Source organism: Protopterus annectens, chromosome 6.part0 (genome assembly GCF_019279795.1).
Source record: "Protopterus annectens isolate FY-2018-M chromosome 6.part0, PAN1.0, whole genome shotgun sequence".
Lineage (NCBI taxonomy): Eukaryota > Metazoa > Chordata > Ceratodontiformes > Protopteridae > Protopterus > Protopterus annectens.
In genome coordinates this window covers 1,602,582,554-1,602,604,289 of record NC_056737.1, presented here as the reverse complement: position 1 = coordinate 1,602,604,289, position 21,736 = coordinate 1,602,582,554, and the positions used below count along the sequence as shown (strand labels likewise).

Sequence of the window (21,736 nt, the reverse complement as noted above, 5' to 3'; positions counted from 1 at the left end):
GAACCACAGAATAGCAGGAGGGAGCCCTGTAAAATTCTACACATCAGTGGGTAACTCTCAGTGCTCACCTGATGTGGTGCTCCAAGTGGTATAAGGCAGATGGAAATCCATGAAGATCACAAGCAGTCAATCAGGATATTATGGCCTTTGGTGACAAATGTACAAAAGAAGAAGCCAGGTAGAAAATAACCGTTGATCCCTCACCACTATGGAGGTCTGTGTTGTGCACAGATCTAAATGTTGATTGACAAGGATCTACAACACCATATCAGAATAAATATGCTGCCAGTTGTAAATTAAAAAAAGACTTTCACAATAACTTACATCCTAGTCCCTCTATTCATTGGTATCAACAATTTCCAGAATGTGATAATCATGTGAAGGTTTCTTAAAGTACCCAAAGTCAGGCAGGGATGAGGAAATCATAGTAAATGATGAAGAAAAAAGGGATATTGTGGCAATCAAGTTAGACTATATATGGAAAATGATGCTACTGAAGGTTTCAATATGTAATTAAATAAGAAATTTTAACTTCTAAGGAAAGCGAGTGAAACAGATGGAAATTCTGGATATGGAGCAGGTTTGGACTGCACAGAATGTTAGGACCTTAACAAAGATAAAAAGATAGAACAACTTAGTACATGTAGTACTCACCTTCACACAGGAATGGTGAGAAGGACAGGTACAGGTGACCATGCTGCAGGAAAATTTGGGCATTCACCTGCACTGGAGAAGGTAACTACAAGAACGGCTCTCTGGATCTATAACACAATAGATCTTACATTGCTGAGCAGGAATTAAACAAGCTAAAACAGATGAAGGAAAAGAAGTGGAAACAGTGACTTAGCTGTAAGTGTGTTTTGACAAACAATAAACATATTTTAAGAAAGGTAGAAAAGGAAAGTAATTAAGAAAATGAAAATAGTACAGAACAAAGATGGAAATAAAATGACGAAAAAGAAAAAGAGACACACAGGAAAGTGAAGAGCAGGGTGAAGAGCTGCAGGTGTACAGCGAAGTCAGGAAGGTGGCAGCAAGTACTTTCAAAAAGGTAGTTCAAGGCTGACCAGGAAATGTAGCCCAGGATGTCTACATGAGCATAACAGGTTTTCCAAATTGAATGGGGAATTCAGAAGGACAAGGCCTAAGATTTGTTTTTTTTTGTTTGTTTTTTGGGGGGGGTTTCAAGGTGGCGGTGTGTTGTGCATGTGTGTAGAGAAGGGTTCACTAAAGAGGCAGAAGTACAAAGAAAATGACTGAATCAAGTTCTCATTATACTCTCCACAAGAAAATACTGTGACAGACAAAAAAAGACTGCAGCATAGCACCTTCACTGGAAGCATTAAATAGTTTTACATCTCTATCAAGCAAGTATACAGTGGGCAAAGACAGCAGCCTTCATAAGGCCAACAGACTGACACTGCAGGTAGCATGGCTTCCTGCGGTAAAGATCACAGCAATCCTGTCTGATACTACAAACAGTGGACAGTGAGTAACAGGAAATTACTGAGGCTCAGGTAATCCAGGATGAATTAGCAACTCATGAGCTGAGGAGCCAGCTGAGAAGGATGGAAATGAGACGACCTTTCTGCTCACCTATCCTGTGGTGTATGGATGCAACTCAGTCTGCTGTACATCGGACATATAGGTGTTACTAGCAGTCTAGATAAGGCAAAGAACACGTACCCATTAGTATGTGTGCATGCTGTAGTCAAGGCATAGATGCATGTACCGAAGCTCACATGGGTCACTGGTCCCAGCACTGTGACATTCCCACTCATCCAGGTTGCTGCACAGGTGACTCAATGGGAGGCAGGGTAAGTAGAAACACCATGGGGGTTGCCTGGATGAAAACTCTTCTCCCAATGTATGAGTTATAGAGTAGAAGTTGACAGTCAGCAGGCAAAGAAAGACAAAAAAGAAAAGAATACCACAAGGCTTATTGTGCAGGCTAGTGCTATGCACCATATGCACAGCTCACATACATAGGTATTGAAGAATGGCTAAATTGGCTTGCCAGTGATATCAAAAGTGGAGCAGTGATCTGTGATGGATTGTATTAACTTTGATCTAGTAAGTCTGGCAGTTTGGATAAAACATTATCAGCAATTGGTTAGTGCAACAAAAAGTAGGAAAATTGTGCAGTTTTGGAAATGTATTTTGAAGTCAAAGCAGAAAAGAGAATGAATGAGGGCTAGGAGTGGAAGAGAAGAATGTGCCTATAATCCTACAATCATTACTCCCAGCTTAATTTAATGCAGTTGTAAGACAGAGATGGTTAAGTGAAACAGGATACGAAGACTAGTAGCAAGCCAAGTGGATACAAGGAGTCCACAGTTATCCTTCTGTGCACAGCATTATTAAGGTTCCACACATGATAATGTATACTGTTATAAATGGAATTTATACAGAAGAACACCTCGGTAATCAGAATAGCATACAGGAGGAATATGAAGATTATGACAGCACTTGCCAGATTTGGAGTAAAAGGAAAGAATACGATACATGAAATTTGCTCCACCAATGAAAGGTCACAGTGGAAAGGCATGACAGAGAAATATGGCATAATCAAAAGGTATGTGGAAGTAGTAGAATTAAAAAAGAAGGATGTAAGTAGGCAAAAGGTGACACTTTGAGGGTAAATGCACACATCAGACTTCTATAACTGTTAATTTTCATGAAGGGTGATGGATATCCACCATTGGTTTACTCTGCACTGTGGAGAGTGTGATGCCCCTGCACTGGCAACAGTAATCAAGGAGCCTCAAGCCTCACCAGAGGGAGATGTACATTGGGAGGATGACAAGTGCACACACAGTATTTCCAGATGCAGCTCTCTGCATCAACTGTAATTTCCCTTAAGAGCACACATAGATCACAGTCAGTCCGAGGCTAGTTTCTACTACTTTCTCCAGATCCCCAATAAGACTCGTCACTGGCACAGCTATAGAGTTGAGATCTCAGCTGAGTGACCAACCAAGACCTCCAGCACCCTCTCTGTCCAACCAGTGCTTTGTGTCCCTGCCAAAGTAACTCACACACAAAAACACACCTGGAAAAGTTTACTAGCTATGCCCCCTTCTCCCCAGACTAGTTTCTCCTGCCATCAGTCACTCCTTATCAGCTACTTTAAGGCCCTTAACAAAGGGTGCCCAATCCTACTGTGTAATGTTACTATTAATCCAAATAGGAGTTTGACCAAGAGCAAGGCTATTAGGAGGGGCCCAAAGGGTCCCCAAATAAATATGCAAGTACTCTCAGAACTTAAATATGTCTCACAAATATCAGCTACAATAAAAGGTTTAAATATACTTAATAATAAATAAAAGAACATGAAAATACTCAGCAAATAATCACAGTAACTTGAGAGTTCAAAATCACAGGAAATATTTAAAACATTGCAGGACCATCTCAAATAAATAAAGAAAAACATCTACATTAAGCTCAGCTATATTCCTATTTCTAAAATAAATTTCTGTACCCTAATTAACTTACTTACAGAGCAAGCAGGCAGATGTGGCGAGTGGGTTTTCCAGCTGATGCTGTCAGGTCAAAGATAAAATACAAAATGGTGTTCTTCTCTCAGACAGATCTTAAATTAATATCCCAAATATTACTGCTAGGATAACTTGTAGCATGACAACATTTCTTGTCATCTGACTATCCCAGGTGAACTCCCCCCCTCCGATGCAGCTGTTAGCATTTAGCATTTACCTGTGAAAATACATAAACAAGGACTTCTCTTAGATCTTTTGGCAAATAGTGGAATTTGTAAAATAATTTACATTTCTCCACATTTAAAGACAATACAAAAAAAAAATTCTAGTTCTAGACATTATGTCTCCTGTTGCACTGAGACGGAAAGATAACATCTCTTTTGTTTATGGCCCAGCCATAAAGTACCTCAATCTCAACTATTCTTCTGAAGTTAACATCTTGTGTTGCAGTTGCCATTGTTGTTAAAATATATACACCTAAACAGTCACAATAGTGTATACACATTTCTGCTCAGTACTTTGCAAAATATTTCTTCAGCACATGTCTGTACAATATGATATACAATTCTAATACATCTGTAACACAAGCATCTTGCATGAAGCGTGTTGACACTAATGACAAATAATTATTTACAAAATTCCAGACAGCTGGGCTGGCAGTATCTCCTTTCTTGACCCCCCGCCGAAGACTGAAGATAGTTTTTCAAGTGACCCTTGAGAAACGCTGCTTGTGAGGGTTTGAGCCTATCTGGAAATACCTTATCCCATTCCCTGTCTTGACAGCCCATCTGCGTTAGCATTGCTAACCCCACTGTGGTGCTGCACTGTCATATCATATGCCTGCGACCCTAGGCTCCAACTTAGTAACTTGGCATTTTTCTGACTGGCTCAATGTAGCCCTGTTAAGGGATTGTGGTCTGTAACTGCAGTGAATTTTCTTCCATACAGATAAGGCTGAAGTTTCTGCAGTGCCCACACTATGGCTAGACATTCCTTTTTATAGATGCATAGCATTCCTCCCTGGGTTGGAACCTATGGCTGAGAAATACCACTGGGTGCTCTTCTCCCTCTGAGGAAACTTGGCTGAGTACAGCCCCCACCCCATGGTTTGATGCATCCACCTGCACAACAAATTATTTGCTGTAATCTGGACTGGCTAACACAGGGATCCACCCACAACCCCTTTAAGCTTCTGGAATGCCAGCTCAAATGCTGGGATCCACACTACCTTATCTGGCCTGTTTTTCCATGTCAGGTCTGTGAGGTGGAGCAGCTATGGCACTATAATTGGGGACAAACTTTCTATAGTACCCTGCTGACCCTAAAGATGCTCTCACCTGCTTTTTGGTAACAAGGGCAGGCCATGCCTGGATGGCTTCCACTTTAGCAGATTCTGGCCTGATCTTACCACTCCCCACTCTATGTCCCAGGTAGGAGACCTCTGCCATACCCACCTGATATTTACTAGGCTTAATGGTCAACCATGTCCTCTGTAGCCTGCCCAGCACCTCCATGACATGCTGAAGGTGCTCTTGCCAGGAATGGCTGTAGATGGCAATATCGTCCAGGTAAATGTAAAACCAGCAAGAAGATAACCATGTTCAAATGAACCACCAATGTTCTGATGAAATCTCTGTAGCAGAGAAGAAAGTGCTAAATGTCAATAAAGTGTGGTGGTTCATTTGGACGTGGTTGTCTTCTTGCTGGCTTCACATTTATCATTTTTTTTGGTTCTGCTTCTGTGGTGGAATATCATCCAGGTAAACAAGGGCAAAATCTCCTGCTCCTGCTAAGATATGATCTACCAGCCTCTTGAAAGTGCTGTGGCATTTTTCATCCCAAAGGGCATCTTCGTGAACTCATACAAGCCGAAAGGAGTTACAAAGGCTGACCTCTCTCTAGCATTGGGAGTCAAGGGCACCTGCCAGTAACCCTTGGTAAAATCAACAGTGGTAAGATATTAAGCCCCACCTAGCTGCTCTAGAGCTTCATCTGTCGTAGGCATGGTGTAAGCATCTGAATCTGTGTGACTATTTAATTTCCTGTAGTCCACACAGAACCTGGTGCTGCCATCCTTCTTTGGTACCAGCACCACTGGGATGCCCAGGGACTGTTGGACTCCTGGATTACCCCTAGTTCCCACATTTCCTGTATCTCCTCCCTCATAGCCTGTTTGAACCTTTCAAGTACCCTACAAGGGCCTTCTTAATAGGCCTTTGGGGTCCTGTATCCACATGGTGCTGCACCAGTTGGGTGCACCCTGGTTTCCCAGTGAACATCTCCCCAAACTCCTGTAACACTGCTCAGATTTATCAAACCTGGGCAGGGGATAGCTGCAGGAACATTACTACCCCTTCCACTGAGGTATCAGACCATGCCTCACTGACAAGATCAGTCACCAGATCCCCCTCAGACTCCTCCTGCCATCCACTGCAAATACTCAGCACAAGGGCCTCTCTATCATGGTAAGGTTTCATCATGTTAACATCGTAAAATGTATGCCCCTGCTTCCTGCCTAGCAGTTCTACCATGTAGTTGACCTTCCTTACCACCTTGTAGGGTCCCTCCCAGGCTGCCTGCAGTTTGTCGTGTCTGACAGGAATGAGAACCATAACCTGCTGCCCCATAGCATACTCTCTAGCCCGAGTATTCCTGTCATAATGGACCTTTTTCTGCTGCTAGGCTTCTAGGCCAAGCCCATGAGTTCCCTGAGCCTTGTCCTGAGGTTTAGGACATATGCCACAATAGACTCCTTCTGGGATTCACATACACCCTCCCACTCATTATAAATCAAATCTAGAAGTCCCTTCACACTATGCCCATACAGTAACATAAGGGTGAAAAACCTGTGGATTCCTGGGGCACCTCCCTGTAAGCAAACAACAGATGTGACAAATATTTGTCCCACTCCCTCTTAAACTGGTCTGCAAATACCCGTAACATGGTCTTGAGTGTAGAATTTAACCTCTCAACAAGACCATTAGTCTGGGGATGGTAAGAGGTGGTCTTTAGGTGCTTCACCCCACAGTGCTTCCACAGACAAACCAGCAGGTCTGACATGAAATTGGTACCTCTGTCAGTTAGTATTTCTTTTGGGAACCCTACCCTGCTGAAAATCTCTAACAAAGCATTTGCCACCTTTTTCTGCCTCAACGGAGGACAAGGCCACTGCCTCAGGGTATTTGGTAGCATAATCTACTACCACTAGGATATACTTTTTCCCTGTGGAACTTGGGGTACTCAGAGGCCCCACAATATCCATAGCTACCCTCTGAAATGGCTTCTCAATCACAGGCAAAGGCATTAAAGGAGCATTGACCTTGTCTCCTGCCTTGCTTACCTTTTGGCACTGCTCACAGGTCCTGCAGTGCCTAGTTACATCTCTGGAAATCCTGGGCCAATAAAAGTTCTGCATAATATGTCTCTTGGTATGCTTTATGCCCAAATGACCTGCAAAGGGAATATCATGGGCCAGGGCTAGAAGTGTCAGACTGTAGGCTCTGGGCACTATTAACTGCTGAATTTTCTCACCCTATAGCCCTTCCTCAGAGGACCACTCTCTGTACAGTAACCTTTTGCCCCACTATACAGCTTCCCCCTTCCCTTGAGAATCAGGTACCTCCCTCAGGCCTTTTAATGCAAGGTCTGACAGCTGAGCCTGTCTCAACTCTCTCTTTGCAACCCTTCCCAGCTCCTCTTCCACAGGAGGTCTGGTAGTCTCTGACAGCGGTGCCTCACTGTCAGCCTGGGTACTACTACTCATCTCTGCCCTTGCAGTCACTCTGTCCAAGGAACATCAGGACCCACAAGCAGCTGTGGCTCACCTTTAGTCTCACTGCTACATGGTAGCTCCCTCGCTGAAGTAACCACCATCCTAGCTTCAAGTCTGCAGTCTATCTGGGACCCCCCCAGGCTACTAGATACACATGCTTGTCTCCAAGCCTGACTGCATGTCACTGCATGCCCCCAAGGTACTGCATTATCAAAATCATTCCATTTAAGGACATCTGCAGAGATATCCTCAAACAAACCTACTTGCTTGCTTCCTTTTCCACCCTCCCAGTCAAGGTGAGCCCTAGTCAAAGGTATTTGAAATAGGGTCCCTCCTAAAGTTCTGACTGAAGTGGACTGCCCAAGCAAGCAGAGCTCCTCTTTAATCACTGCAGGCTTCATAATGGTTAGGTCAGAGGCCGTGTCTCTCTTAGCAGTGGCCTGTTTCCCATCTACTAAGACAGGCTATAAACTCTTGTGGTAGTTTGGTACCCTTGTTGTCTCCAGACAACTTACTGCTGGCATTCTGCAGTTTTCAGTTACTGGCTGTCCCACCTTTTGATCCCCACCTTTCCTTCATGGACATCTATATGCTACATGCCCCCACTGGTTGCATTTAAAACATTTAAGCCTTGGCCCTGGCTGTGTACCTGGACTACTGGCTTCCCCTGCTACTGGCAGACTCTGTTTAGACTGCCCACATGGGTTCCCTAAGACCCATGAGCTGCACTGGGTAGCCCTTTCCTGTGCAGTGATGCCCTGCTTGCTAGGTATAGGTCTCCCTATTTCCCCAACTCAACTGCATTCCTGCATTCCCTATCTGCCCACCGATTCTCATGTCCTCAGGTAAAGTGTTAAGGGCTTGTTCCCTCACCAAAAGGTCTGCCAGCCCTTCAAAAGTGGTGACCTTATACCTACTTATGCATCGATGAAAATAAATGCTTAACTTAGCAACACACTTTCATCTGCCTTGCATCTATGCCCACAAAACTTTTTTCTATAAGCTTCAGTTGTTAGAATTGTTTGTGTGTTGTAAATTAATTGTATTATAATTTAAGCAATCAGTATCAGACAATTTAGAAATAGCACTTACAGCTTTACCATGGAGTAAGAGGGTCAGGAACCATACCCAGAACCCTTGGTCAGCATTATACTGTTTACATACCCTTTCAAACATATCAATAAAAACTGTTAAAATTATCACCCTCTGTAAATTGTGGAAGAAATTTACGACCTTTGTTGCTTCTGGGGTTCGGTTACTCCCTTCCCCATTACCTCCACGACACTGACAAAGGGTACAGCATTTCCTTTTTGTGTTGCCTCTCATTCTCTTTAGCTTCCAGACATCTCAATCTCTCTGCTGCTTCTAACTCCATTTGTCTCTCTTGCCGCAGTCTCTCTCTGATTCTATTTCCAAACATTTGGCCTCCAGTTCAAGTCTCTCTAACTCCAGACGGATTTTTTAAGTACTCTGTGGAAAGGCTGAACTGTCCATTTTCTGAGAGTTGTACATCCCCAAGGCCAGTCTGGTTGTCCTCCTGACTGCTGGTCTGTGATGCAGCTATGCCCAAGGCTGCAATCATTTCTGCTTTAGTCAGGTTGGCATGCACCAGCCACTTTAGCCTGGCATATCTCAGCCAACTGGCTCCTTGTCAGCTTGCCATACTTCTCTGCTGACATCCTTGCCTGTTCTCCCTGACTAATAACTAAGCTAACAAAAAAAATAAAACAATTGTGATATGAAACTCTGAATATTCACTATGTGGCTGTTTGAGAGAGTACAAACACCTTCCTTAGTGACCACTGTTCGTAACAGACAGAAATGGGAAGAGAATGCAAGTTTATTTATTTATTTATTTATTTATTTATTTAAATTTGTTGACCGGGAGTGTCCGACTGGACATGGGTCCATTTTCAGCGGAGGCCCGGGGAGAAAAGCTCCACAGTTAAAATAAACAGACAGTAGTTACATTGGATTACATAGCGATTAACAATTTAACATAGAAATTACTTACAACATATTTACAGATGAAGAACATAGTACATCAGTAGACAACTAGAATATTTATCTGTAAAGTACATAACAGGCATTAACAAATGTAATAATGAGAAGTTCCTGCTGTATAATAAGTACTAGGCTTATGAGCATCTGAGCTTGCTATCATCAAGGTAGTTAGTGGAGGTGAAAGAAAGGTAGTAGTTGGATGGGGTGGATGATATTAGAGTGGGAGTTGCAAGGGCATAGCCAGCATGTTTTTAGGTGCGCTTTTAATAAAGTTTTGAAGTTGGTGCATGATGGTACAGAGGTAATTGTGGGTGGGAGTGAGTTCCATAATTTGGCTATGGCGCAAGAGAATAGTGCTTCACCAGCAGAGTTATTGGCTTTAGTGATCTGCAAGTGATTTTTGTTGCTGGATCTTAGTGGCCTGGTGGTGCGATAGGGTTGGAGTAGATTCTGGAGGGATGGGACATTTAGTGGATGGCTTACTAGTTTGTGGGCAAGTGAGAGTTGATACCACTGAAGGAGGTGAGGGAGTTCAAGCCAGCCCAGTTCAGCAAGTGAGAGACAGTGGTGACTACGGTAGGATGCCCCTGTGGCGTATTTGGCGATTTTGTTGTAGCAGGTCTCTAGCTTGTTTAGATCACATTGCCTTAGGTTGGTATATACTGGAGAGGCATAAAGTAGGGTGGAGATAAGGTGGGAATTTGCTATTGAAATCTTTGCTGCTTTGGTGAGAAATTGTTTATTTCTGTATAATGCTCCCAGTTTTTTGTGGAATTTTTTTATGGTCATGGATATGTGAATGTCAAATTTTAGTTTATTGTCTATTTCCACTCCTAGCAATTTGGTGTGTCCAGTTGGGTATATAGTGGTGTTGTCTTTTGCTGTGATGTTAAAGTGAGAGTTGTTTTGAGTATGTTTGGTGGGTTGGAAGATGAGTAGTTTAGTTTTGTTTGGGTTGAGTATTAATTGGGCATCGGATAACCATGTTTCAACAGAGGAAAAGGCTTCCTGTGTGACTTTTTGCAGTTTGGGTAGGGACTGGGCTGAGCAGATGATGGTCGAGTCATCTGCGTATTGGATGAGTGTGCCATGTTTGGTGGCAGAGGCTAGATTATTGGTGTAAACAGAGAAAAGTAGGGGTCCAAGGATGGATCCTTGGGGAACCCCTATGGAGACAGGTAGTTGGGGAGATATGTCACTCTGCCATACAACGGATTGTTGGCGGTCAGATAGGTAACTCTGAAACCAGTTGGTGACTGATTGTGAAAAGGATAGGTTATTGAGGACAGAGATAAGTTGTTTGTGTGGGACCATGTCAAATGCTTTAGATAGGTCTAGGAAGGTAGCAGAGGAGAGATAGCCATTGTTTTTATGCTGAAGGATAGTGTTAGTAAAGGAGAGTAAGGCAGTGTTGGTGCTATGGTTTGGTCGGAAACCATGCTGAGTACTGGAAAGGAGGTTGTTAGTAAGGAGGTAGTGTGAGACCTGAGAGTGTATGCATCTCTCTAGTATTTTGGAGAGTGGAGAGAGAATAGCTATGGGGCGGTAATTGGTTAGTTCTGCAGAGGGTCCACCTTTGTGGAGGGGGATTTTATGTGAGACTTTCCACAATGTGGGAACGTAACTTTCTGACAGAGATCGGTTAATTAAGATGGATACTGGGTAGGCCAGAGCATCAGCTGCGATTTGTAGGTATTCACTTGGGAGGTTGTCTGCTGCTAATTTGGTGGGTTTAAGTTTAGTTAAGAGTTTTTTTATGTTGGAGGTAGGTACAGGAGAAAAATAGAAGGCAGTGGGGAGATTACTAGTTGAAGGTGTGGGTTGGAGGGGGGTTGTGTTGTTTAGCTAGTGATAGTATGGTTTGGGTGAAGTGTGTGTTGAATGAGGTAGCAATATTTTCTGAGGAGTGAGGGATGTTAGGAGGAGGGGTACTGACTTTACCTGGGTGGAGGATGGAGTTTATGGAGGACCAGAATTGTTTGGGGCTGTGTTGTGAGGAGTCTAGGGCAGACTGGTAGTATTGGAATTTGTCCCGTTTATTAGCTTTTGACTCTATTGCGTAGTTCTAGGAATTTCTGTCTAGCTGCAGGGGTTTTGGTTTTGCGCCAGTGCTCCCAGGCTTTATCCCTGTTTTTCATTTCTGACTTAGTGGTTTTCTGTAGCCATGGGGAGGGTTGTGCTTTGGTTCTGGAAAATCTTATGGGGGCATGGTAATTAAGGATGTTCAGGAAGGTAGTATTAAAAAATTCAACTGCGTCATCTAGACTGAGGTACTTTAGAGCCTGCCAGTTACATTCTTTGAGGGATGAGATGAATGTGAGTGGGTTAAAGTTTATTTTTTACGTATTTGACGATAGATGACAGGTTTAGCTTGGTACGGGTATTTTTTGAGTAGGAATGTTGGGGAGTGATCACTGAGGGTATCTGATAAGCAGCCTGTTATATATGACTGGGGGTTCTTACTGACTAGTATCCAGTCCAGGGTAGTGTGCTTGCTGGAGTTTTTATTTATCCTTGTTGGTGACTGGACTAGTTGGGTGAAGCCATGAAGGTGTACATGACGGTTAAAGGGGGGGACTTGAGATATGTGGAATAAAGATGGACTGGGGTGTAGTAAGAACAGCTGCATAAAAGCTGACTGCAACTCAGACAGCAGACAATGGAATTTTAGGCTTCTGTCAACTTGCTCCTGTGTTTTTGTCCTAAGGCATGCACAGGGCTTTTCTCAGTACAGGATTTATTTTCATTTCTGAAATGATGCAATGCCATAAGATACTATTAATTCAGTCATTACTGTACCTTACTAATATATACTACTTTTGGTCATGGTCACTGCCAAAAAGGATTCTGAGTGGATCAGCCCACCAGCTTGGTTAAGAAATAAACAGAGAATAAATTAAATGGCATAGAATAGCTCCTACTACACTAACCAAAAAAGGTCAACTGCACATGTTCACTTTGGGAATCTACACCTTAGGATCCGGCTGGAAACATGGCACAGAAGGTAAGTGCTAAAACATCTGAGAAGTTTCATGTTTCATCTTGTCATCCTGAATTTGATTCTCTCAGTCTCCACCTGCTTTTTATGTGACTGACCAAGTAATTTTAAACAAAAAGTGCTCCCAAATCAACTGTGAAAGTGCCACTTGTAATATAGCAGGCTTACTCTGTTAACTAATGAAGGAAAAATAAATCCTGTGAACTATTCCCTTTTGGTACTCACAGAAATGAGCAAAAACTGCATCCAATGGTTGTATGCATGCAGTGGTGATTAGAAAAGCAGACAGTTCAACTAAGAGACTAAATACCAGAGAAAAGGTATTCAGGAAAAAGCTGTATGACAGAGCTAGAAGGTCTGTCTAAGAGCAGTGGAAAAGTTGCTGGTCAACATATAAGGCTGAACTATGTCTTTAGTACAGAGATGAGCTCAGTGTGTAGTCCAAGTAGAATGTAGCAGCTAACACCAGTCACAGGAAGTTGTATAGTGTGTAGTCCAAGTTAGGTGTAGCAGTTAACACTAGTCACAGGAAGTTGTATAGAGATGAGCACAGTGTGTAGTCCAAGTTAGTTGTAGCAGTTAACACTAGTCACAGGAAGTTGTATAGTGTGTAGTTCAAGTTAGGTGTAGCAGCTAACACCAGTCACAGGAAATTGTATAGTGTGTAGTCCAAGTTAGGTGTAGCAGTTAACACTAGTCACAGGAAACTGTATAGAGATGAGCACAGTGTGTAGTCCAAGTTAGCTGTAGCAGTTAACAGTAGTCACAGGAAGCTGTATTGGGTACACATTAGGAAAGTGGATTAAACTAGCTAGGTGCAGAACAGCAAAGAGCATCAGGTGTCCCAGTGCAAAGTTATCTCCTTTATTGCAAACTTCATTCCTCTTTAATGTCAAGTTGTCACAAAAGTACAGTAATATTTCCAAAAAGGCATGTTTTGAACCATGTTAAAACTAAAACTAAGAGAATTCATATGGAGTGTTTTACAAACATGGCGAAAAAGGTTAATGGGCTGCATTGGATTACCAACAGTACCCCAATACCTTTTCTATAGGTGGATGCAATATAGCAAGCATCCACAAGGTGTAAGTACGTCGCTCTGATTAGGACAAAGGTGACTACTTATACTGAATGGCAATTTATAACTGCGACTACCTGAATATATTTCTTTTGGTAGGAATGGAGGAAAAGCCTAATCCCATGTTTTATTTTACTTTATTTTATAACTTTGTTAAATAGGTAGGTCCACTAGACACAAGTGCCCCTTTTCAAGGGTGACATGAGAACAGTGTCTGGTTAAGTGACTTATAGGGTCATAGGTTCACAGATTAGTACTAAACTAACTGCCCTTGTGGGCCATTTTAAGCCTAGCCAATTACCCCATGTGAGAATCAAACCATGCACCTTGTGTCTGTTAGGTAAACACTTTAGCCATTATACCACCCTTCAGAGTCACACAGTAGGCAAATGGAGGTAGATGGAATCCATCCTTGTACCCTCTGATTACAAGCAGCAGCTCAGTCACAGTTTTAAGCCTCCTCTCCACTAAGTGCACTCCCCTATCCTCCTTACTAAATATAATCACCACTGAGAGTCACATAGCAGGCCTACTCCTTTTCTGGCAAACAGAAAATAACATACACAAATGAGCTACATCTCTCCAATATAAGTAACCATGTCCTAAACAATTTTTATGAAAAATCATCACCTACCTATGGAGAAAAACAAAAAATACCAATTGTTATCTAATGCTTGGCACAGAAGCATTGCACCAGGACACAATTTCCTCCTGCAACTTAGCAAATAAATTAATTTATTAAAACAATGGTTTCAACAATTACTATTACAAAAGCTGACCTGGACACAATACTCAAATATATTCTCCAGAACAGTCGCAGGTTCCTATGCTAAACCTGTTACCTTCCATCAAAGGCCAGTTTATTACACTGACATACAGGCTGCAATGTCCATCAATATGGGAATCACACAACTGAAAAAAACAGAGGCACGCATGATTCCAGGAAAGCTAAAGAAGGAATATGTAAGTGCACGTGGATTGTAAGGAAGCTCACTCTCTATATCAGTGGAACAGCAAAAAAGAAATAAAGTATTACAGAATACATGGTAGAATGACTCGTAAACTTCAACCCAGTGTGTCAAAAAAAGCAATTATTACTGCACTGTGGTTAAGATATAGGGTTAGAAAGCTGAAGACCTATGTACTCAACATACCACTAAAAAACTTCAACTTATATATTATATGATCTGAAGCAAGTCAGTTAACCTTCCAATGTAAAATAGATTGGAGCTTTTCTATATGACTACATAGTTAGCAAAATTAAAAAAAATATATAACTACCAGTAACAAGAAACAACACCATGACAACAGCTTATCATATTACTGTTGTCTAGCAATATGTGCACACATGGTCTAAGGCCTTCTCTGTCTACTTAATTTCATACTGTATTGGATTTTAAGCAACTCCTAGACACTGGGTTAAAAAATAAAATAAACAGCATCAACAATTACCTGCAGTTCCAGTGCTATTACCAGAGCTCGTACTGTCACTTGTACTGTGTTCTGGGCTTTCAGTGGTCTCCACTTGAATGTAACTGGAACTGCTACACACAGCAGCTTGGTCTGAAGGGAGATTTGCTTCAGCCATAATAATAATGTGTCTTTGTAGACTCTTCTACATGCCAAATATCCCAACAAATAACAAAAATATGATTTATATTTAAGAGAAGGGGAAAAAAAACACAAAACGACACGAAACATGCAGTTTCTTTCTTACTTGCGATGAAAGCCTCAACTAGCATACTAGCTAGCTACCTAAGAACTCTCCCTCCCCTTTTCTGTGATTGGTGAGCAACAACTGTCCTTTAAGGTGGTTCTGCATTGTTCTTTGTCATTGCATAAAGTCTTTTAGGTCCTGAAGCTTTTAAACTTGGTAAAATCCGGCCACAGCTTAAGAAGTGCATTAACACCTCTTAAAGTACAGTTTACATTTCTTGTTTTTATACAGTATCTTTGTCTGCTCCAGTAGAAATGGTGTCTCATTCTTGAGACTGTGTCCTGTCATGTCATGCTGTCCCATGTCTTGAAGACCATAAGCTGAGTTACTCATTCAGACTGTAAATACGGACACCAGAAAGAGATGTAAAGAAAAAGTTTGCATCTCCAAAAAACATGACAAAAGAATATTACAGCATGTTAAGTAGGTTAAGTTCTGCTGGGCAAACCTTTTTTTGCAAAGGAGACCAAGGGAAAAGTTTTCCTGAAAGTAAGGTTACATACTGTATACATTTATGGTTACCAGATTTTATTTTATTTTACATTTGTTGACCGGGCTAGTCTAACTGGATACATGTCCATTTTCAGTAGAGGCCCGGTGAGAAAAGCTCCAAAATTAAACTAAATGTAACAGGAATAAAAAGCAGTAAAATAACGTAAACAAAACATGTTAAATATACTAATACACTAATGCTATGGCTAAGATAGTAGAAACTAGCATCAAAGCAGTAAAGCCACATAAAACTAAAACATGTTAAATACTGCAATACACTAATGCTATGTCTAAGATAGTAGAGACTAGCATCAAAGCAGTAAAGCCACATAAAGCTAAAAATGATTTAACTACAATATTGCTGAAGGCTAACATAGCAGAAACTAGCATCAAAAGAAAAAACGTGTGCAGGTTTTGGCAATACTTTTCACAAGTCCTAAGTAGGATACTTCTTAGTGAAATGCACAAAAACAAAAAAGTCTCTTATACAATGTTGCTTGTGTAGTTTTTTATTATGTTCTTTCAGATATTGCAGAGAAAGGTTAAAAATATTTTCCTTCTAAATATATGGACACTTCCCATTTTATTGATGTTTCTACCCCTGCTCCCCAGACGATGTAGCTGACCATACCAGGCTTGTCAAAGAGACAGGCGGTAACTCTATATACAATAAATTTATATGGAGAAAATTTAACACATCTTATCATTAAATATCAATGATTGCGTAGGGCTCCCTGACCATGACATAGTGAGACCCATGGCCAATTAATTCTTAGCTATGTATTAGGACACACACACAATGCCATGATTCTTAGAAAAGGGCTGCATAGTAAATTACTGACAGCAGTCATACTACTGGACTGTAATGACGCAGCTATACTAGTATTAGTCAAGTGAAAAGAACAGTAAACTGGCATGCCAGAGGCTATGCAAGCTCATGCACATAATGAAATTCCTCACTGTGACAACTTAGGCACTGTGAGCAAGATAGAGAGGGCCAGCACAGAAAAGTTCCAACACAGTTCATTATATAAGCTAGGAGGAAAGAGAGAGATAGTAAAGGTAGCAAAGGGGGAAGCAGAGGAACACACAGAAGGGTAACCACAAGGAATAGAGTAGAACAGCATTTTAGGGGAGGAATAAGTGCCCATTTTATATATGTGAAGAAGAAGGATAGACAGGGAAGGTAACAAGGATCTTTTCTGTGAAGGGTAGAGGGAGTAGTGAAGGTGGCAATGGAAACAGAAAATACAAACATAGACAGCAGAGGCAGTATGAATACAAAGGATAAGGAAAACAGTAAAGGGACGCATATATATGGAGGAAGGAAAACTGGTGATGGGGAGGTTTGGACTATAAACAGTGAACAGGGAATGACGACTAAGGGAGGAGAACACCAGAACAGGGGATAGAGTGAAGTAGCGGGGGCTTGTCTGACTTACCCAGAGAACAGGTCAGCCCAGTCATCAGGTAACCCAGTGGCTGACATCATGGGCAGGCTCTGTCTCTGGTAGTCATTGATTAGGTCTGGACAGTTACTCACCTTTACTGGCCATGCCAGGAGGTGCCTCGTGGTGCTGATGTGAGTGTACAACAGCTAGCACACCTTGAAAACAATCAGCCTCTACACCTGACACTGGATGATCAAAGGAGACCCCCATCAAGGCCAGTCTCAGAGGTGAAGCCATCACCCCATCCCTCTTGATAGATGTCCATGGAAGCCATCAGCAAGCCATCCATGCCACCTTTAGCAGGATGACCTCCATACCCTTGCTGACAGTCAAGCCTGTTGATAACTGATGATCCAGCACCAGATACATTAGCTTACACAACCCCAGGTTTTCTGCATCACTTCTTAACACATACCACAGCTGGAACAGTAGAAAGATGAGAAGAAAAAAACAGAAAGAGAAAAGCTAGTACACATATATGTTACAGATATAATTGCAATTGCACAGTGCAGTCATGAACATAGCATATGTGCCACATTGCTGGGAAAAGCGTTTAGCTCCCAATAGATGGGTTTTCCCATTGAATTTAGCTGCTGTAAAAAAGGTAGGGAGAATTCAGTACACTGTGAACCTGTTAAAAGAAGGTAAAGAAACAGACAATAGTGAAAAATAGAAATATCCAGTGCTAACAACAAGAAATTGGCACACTTTACCTATCCTCTTCTTCTCAATGGTGAAGTAGGTTAGGGTAGCACAACTGCAGAATAGTACAGTGATATATGCACCACTCATGAGAATAGGTGATGTCAGTAATATCACTCATCATTCTGGCAAGCTGGTGCCAGGCATCCACTTTATATAACTGGCCACCAAAATGACCCAACTGGTGGCCCTTTTAGTTCTATATGCATTACATACAGACAAGTCAAGTCCTGTTCTTACAGTCATACCAGGCAGGTACCCTGCTGAAATCAGTGCCTGAAAAGGCCAAGTCCACTCTACTGGTCATAATTAGAAGTAAAATGGAAGCTCCAACAAACAGGCCACACATTTAGACATCATGTGATATGCAACTTTGGACAGCAATAGTGCACTAGCAAAAGTATCACTTGTCCAGAGTTGAGATGAGATGAGCTTTGCAGGTTTCATGTAATAGCATAGTGTGCACACAACCCATTAACTCTAGGATGGACAAAAACAAGCATATTAACACTTTTTGGGTAAGATAGCATAATATGTTATGCTAGTGATTCAGAGACAGTCATGCTAAGTGTTCTCATTAGCATAATTGCTATGACACAAGGCCTATTTTAGTGCAATAAAAAAACTGCCATATTGTAAACTACCACATTAAGGAATTTGTAGGAGAAGACACTGAACTTTGATATTGGCATAATGAAGCAAGATAAGACACCTGGTGAATTACCTCTGCACTTTGGTGAGCAGCCCTGGTAGATGGTAGCAACAGGGAGAGAGATGAACCAGTAGATGCAGGTGAGGTAACACATCACAAGGGCGTGGCAAATAAATGTCCAGGTGGGGGGCTTACCTTGACACAGAACACAGCAGAAGGGCATGACATGTGCCTGTCCAACTGGGGGAATGCCACCCTTTGACCAAAGAACACAGAGCACAAGACATGCATGAGTGGACAGAATGGCTCCTGTACATAGATCATGCCATGGCTATATGTACAGAGGGGTGGTGGGAGGCCCAGGATATGCACAGCACTACTGACCAGCATCACAGTGATGCAGGAAGGTGGGCAGTGTAATATGTCAGTACAGGAGAGGGTGGAAATGGCCACTGCATGATAGCAGACAGATACATTATCACTAAATGGGAGGAGAGAAGCAGTGTAGATACATATGGACCAGTTAAAGACAGTCAGATGCACGTACATGCTGATACATGTGCAACCCACAAGTGTACATGACTTGTTATGGACCCAAATGAGCAGCAATTGCAGGAAAAATCCACTACACAGGAGACTGAGTAGTTACTGCAGGCCAAATACACATAGCATATATATCCTGGACAAAATAGACTAGGTTTTCGAAGACCAGGTGTGGCAGGTAGTAGTGAAGAACATCAGTGCTGTAGATGGTCAGAACAGAAAACTAATACAGGCGCAGTGAAATACCATCAATATGATAGTGAATGCCAAGACCAAAGCACAAGACATTGCCAGGAACTGGTCCACCACAGGGGTGGAACACCAATAATACTGAATCAGCTCACAAAGGTGGATGAATTCCTGGTATCCTTGTCTGTGGTAGGTGTGTGGACCCTCATACCTGACTGTGTTTAGAATGTGGGAGCTGGGTTTGTGATGGCTGCCTAAGTGTATAAAAGTGACTTATGAGATTATTAATAGCAGATATATTTCATGCAATACACCAACCTACATATGAGATGGACTTATTAGCACATCAAATCAGCTTCATCAGTTCTTGCAGCTAGCCATCCTGTAAGTGTGAGCCTCACCTAGACCATATAGAGGTCTCCACTACAGATGGCATCCATCAGCTGCACTGCCTCTGATATATATGTGAACACACTGTTAAGGAGAAGCATGCTGGTGGGCATCACAGCCATGATTCTAGGTCTTTCCCTGACCCTATTGCCATACTTGGCATCAGTAAGCAGATATTCGGTCAGGCACAAACAATCAATACACACATACATATCAATGTAGAAATGACGTGTGCAGTGCATAGCCAGTGTGAGGATGTACAACAATTGCATGGACTGCACATCAACCTGCAGAGTGATCTAGCATACAGGGGCATGGAGCAAACATAGTTGCTCAGGTGAAATGTGCCTCTCAAGTCTCCAGATTTTTGCAGAATGTCCAGATTGTTGTTCATCTTTTTATTCTGTTCCTCATAAAATGTGTGTTTTTCTGACAATGCATAGGGTTGAAGTCACTAAATAATGGCAAGCAGTTGAGTTTCAGATTTCAGACTTCATATCCTTCAGTAAATGCATGCGAAGACAAAACCTTTTACTCTAGCAACTTTCTAGTTTTATAAAAGCAATATTTAAAATCTCTCCCTATTTTACGATCTTTATCTTCCCATTAATTTTGGTTTTGTACAGATTTCTTACATTAAGAGGTTGGAAAGTATGTAGCCCACATGCATCCATTGGTGTGCCTGTGCAGGCCATACTGAATGTTGTCATGCAAGGGCCCAGATGTGATGAGGATGCTTGAAGGCTGAGGAGCTTATACAGATGACCCAAACCATTCTTATGACCACATCACAGTCATTCCTGGCTACAGTAGCCAACACACCTAGGTGTGGCCATTCTCACGGTCCTCAGACTTCACATCTTGGACAACTCACCAGGCCACCTACTCCAGTTAAAAAAGTTTTACATCATTACTACTCCCAGATAGCCAACAGAGTGTCATGCTTATCTGTGGCTATCATCTGGATCATGGCTGCCATCTATCTATTGGCTCTCAACATGGACCACCATATCAGGTTTCCTGTACAGACACCCAAAGTGGTATGCCACAACATTCTGTTCTGCAGATGTACTGTACTGTATGCCAAATCAGTGATGGTCTGGGAATTTCAGATGGGGTCATCATCCTGTGGCTGCTGCTTTTACCAGCATTTTAGTACAAGTGAAACTAGTATACACCAGAAAACATTGGCATTCAGAGAAGATGAGCACTGTCTGTAGCTCATAATGCAGGATTTATATATCTTTGAATCACTCAGTCATGTCTGATGTCTTTATTTTCATACTTGATTAATCTCATTTGTATGGAGGCACTCCTTTCCATGATATGATGCAATTGTTTGCATACAGTGAATGCCATGATATTTCTCTCTTAGCACAATCATACAAACATGGCCAGCTTTGGCACCAGCAAACCCTGTGGTCGCTGGGGGCTCTTCGGTCCTGGAGGCCCCCAAAATAGCAAGATAATTTATTTTGATATTTTGGAACATGTTTGGCAAACCAACAATAGCTAGTACAGCAATCTTGTATACTTAAACTGGGTGCATAATAATAACTCTTATATCTCCTTTAAAATTAAAACATATCTCTGGTGACAGTAACTATTTTTGTCAAGTAACAGAATTCACAATTTCATAAAATTGTTTCACCACTGACATAGTGTCCTTGACTTAGCTAATCCTACTGGTGGGCATTTTCTCTATTAAAACTTCTATCAAAGCAGTTTTAGACACCAACAATATCAGTGATTGCAAGGGGGCCCTTAATTATCCATAACTGTGTTGGGCCCCCACAGTAGCTGCCCCTGTTTGGACAAAAATGAGAAAAAAAAGATTATTCAATTTCTTTTTTTTTTCAAAACAAGTTTATTGTTTTAACATATAAGAGAAATATCATAACAATTTTATACAAATAATTAAAAATAGGTATTATTATAATATTCAACAAAACAACTAAAGTATTTACAAAGACATCCACTACAATCAGATCAATTAATTAAACTAAAATAATGTGCTATTGAAATTAGATTTTTTTTAACAAATTTTGTAAATTATCCCATACAATAAAATGTGATGTTTTTCTTGTTGTTCTCATTCTAATTGTGCTTATTTCCATATGACACATTATATTCATAACATTTTTAAATTCATTGAATGAAGGAGGTGTATCTGAAATCCAATTTCTAGTTATTATTTTCCTAGCCACTGCTAGGATAGACCATAACAAGGGAAGCTTAATCTTTTTAACAC

The 21,736-nt window shown here is 41.6% G+C and overlaps 1 protein-coding gene across 2 annotated transcripts in view; it reads right to left on the bottom strand.

Annotated features, from left to right (window-relative positions):
* The window catches only part of ASB1 (ankyrin repeat and SOCS box containing 1), a 368,215-nt gene extending 353,105 nt beyond the window's left edge, over window positions 1–15,110 (bottom strand). For both annotated transcript variants that reach the window (XM_044075052.1, XM_044075053.1), the window contains exon 1: window positions 14,802–15,110. In XM_044075052.1, the coding sequence (XP_043930987.1) occupies window positions 14,802–14,937 (136 nt within the window). In that variant the 5' untranslated portion in view covers window positions 14,938–15,110. The remainder of the gene's footprint in view (window positions 1–14,801) is intronic.
* Window positions 15,111–21,736: the final 6,626 nt, after the last annotated feature.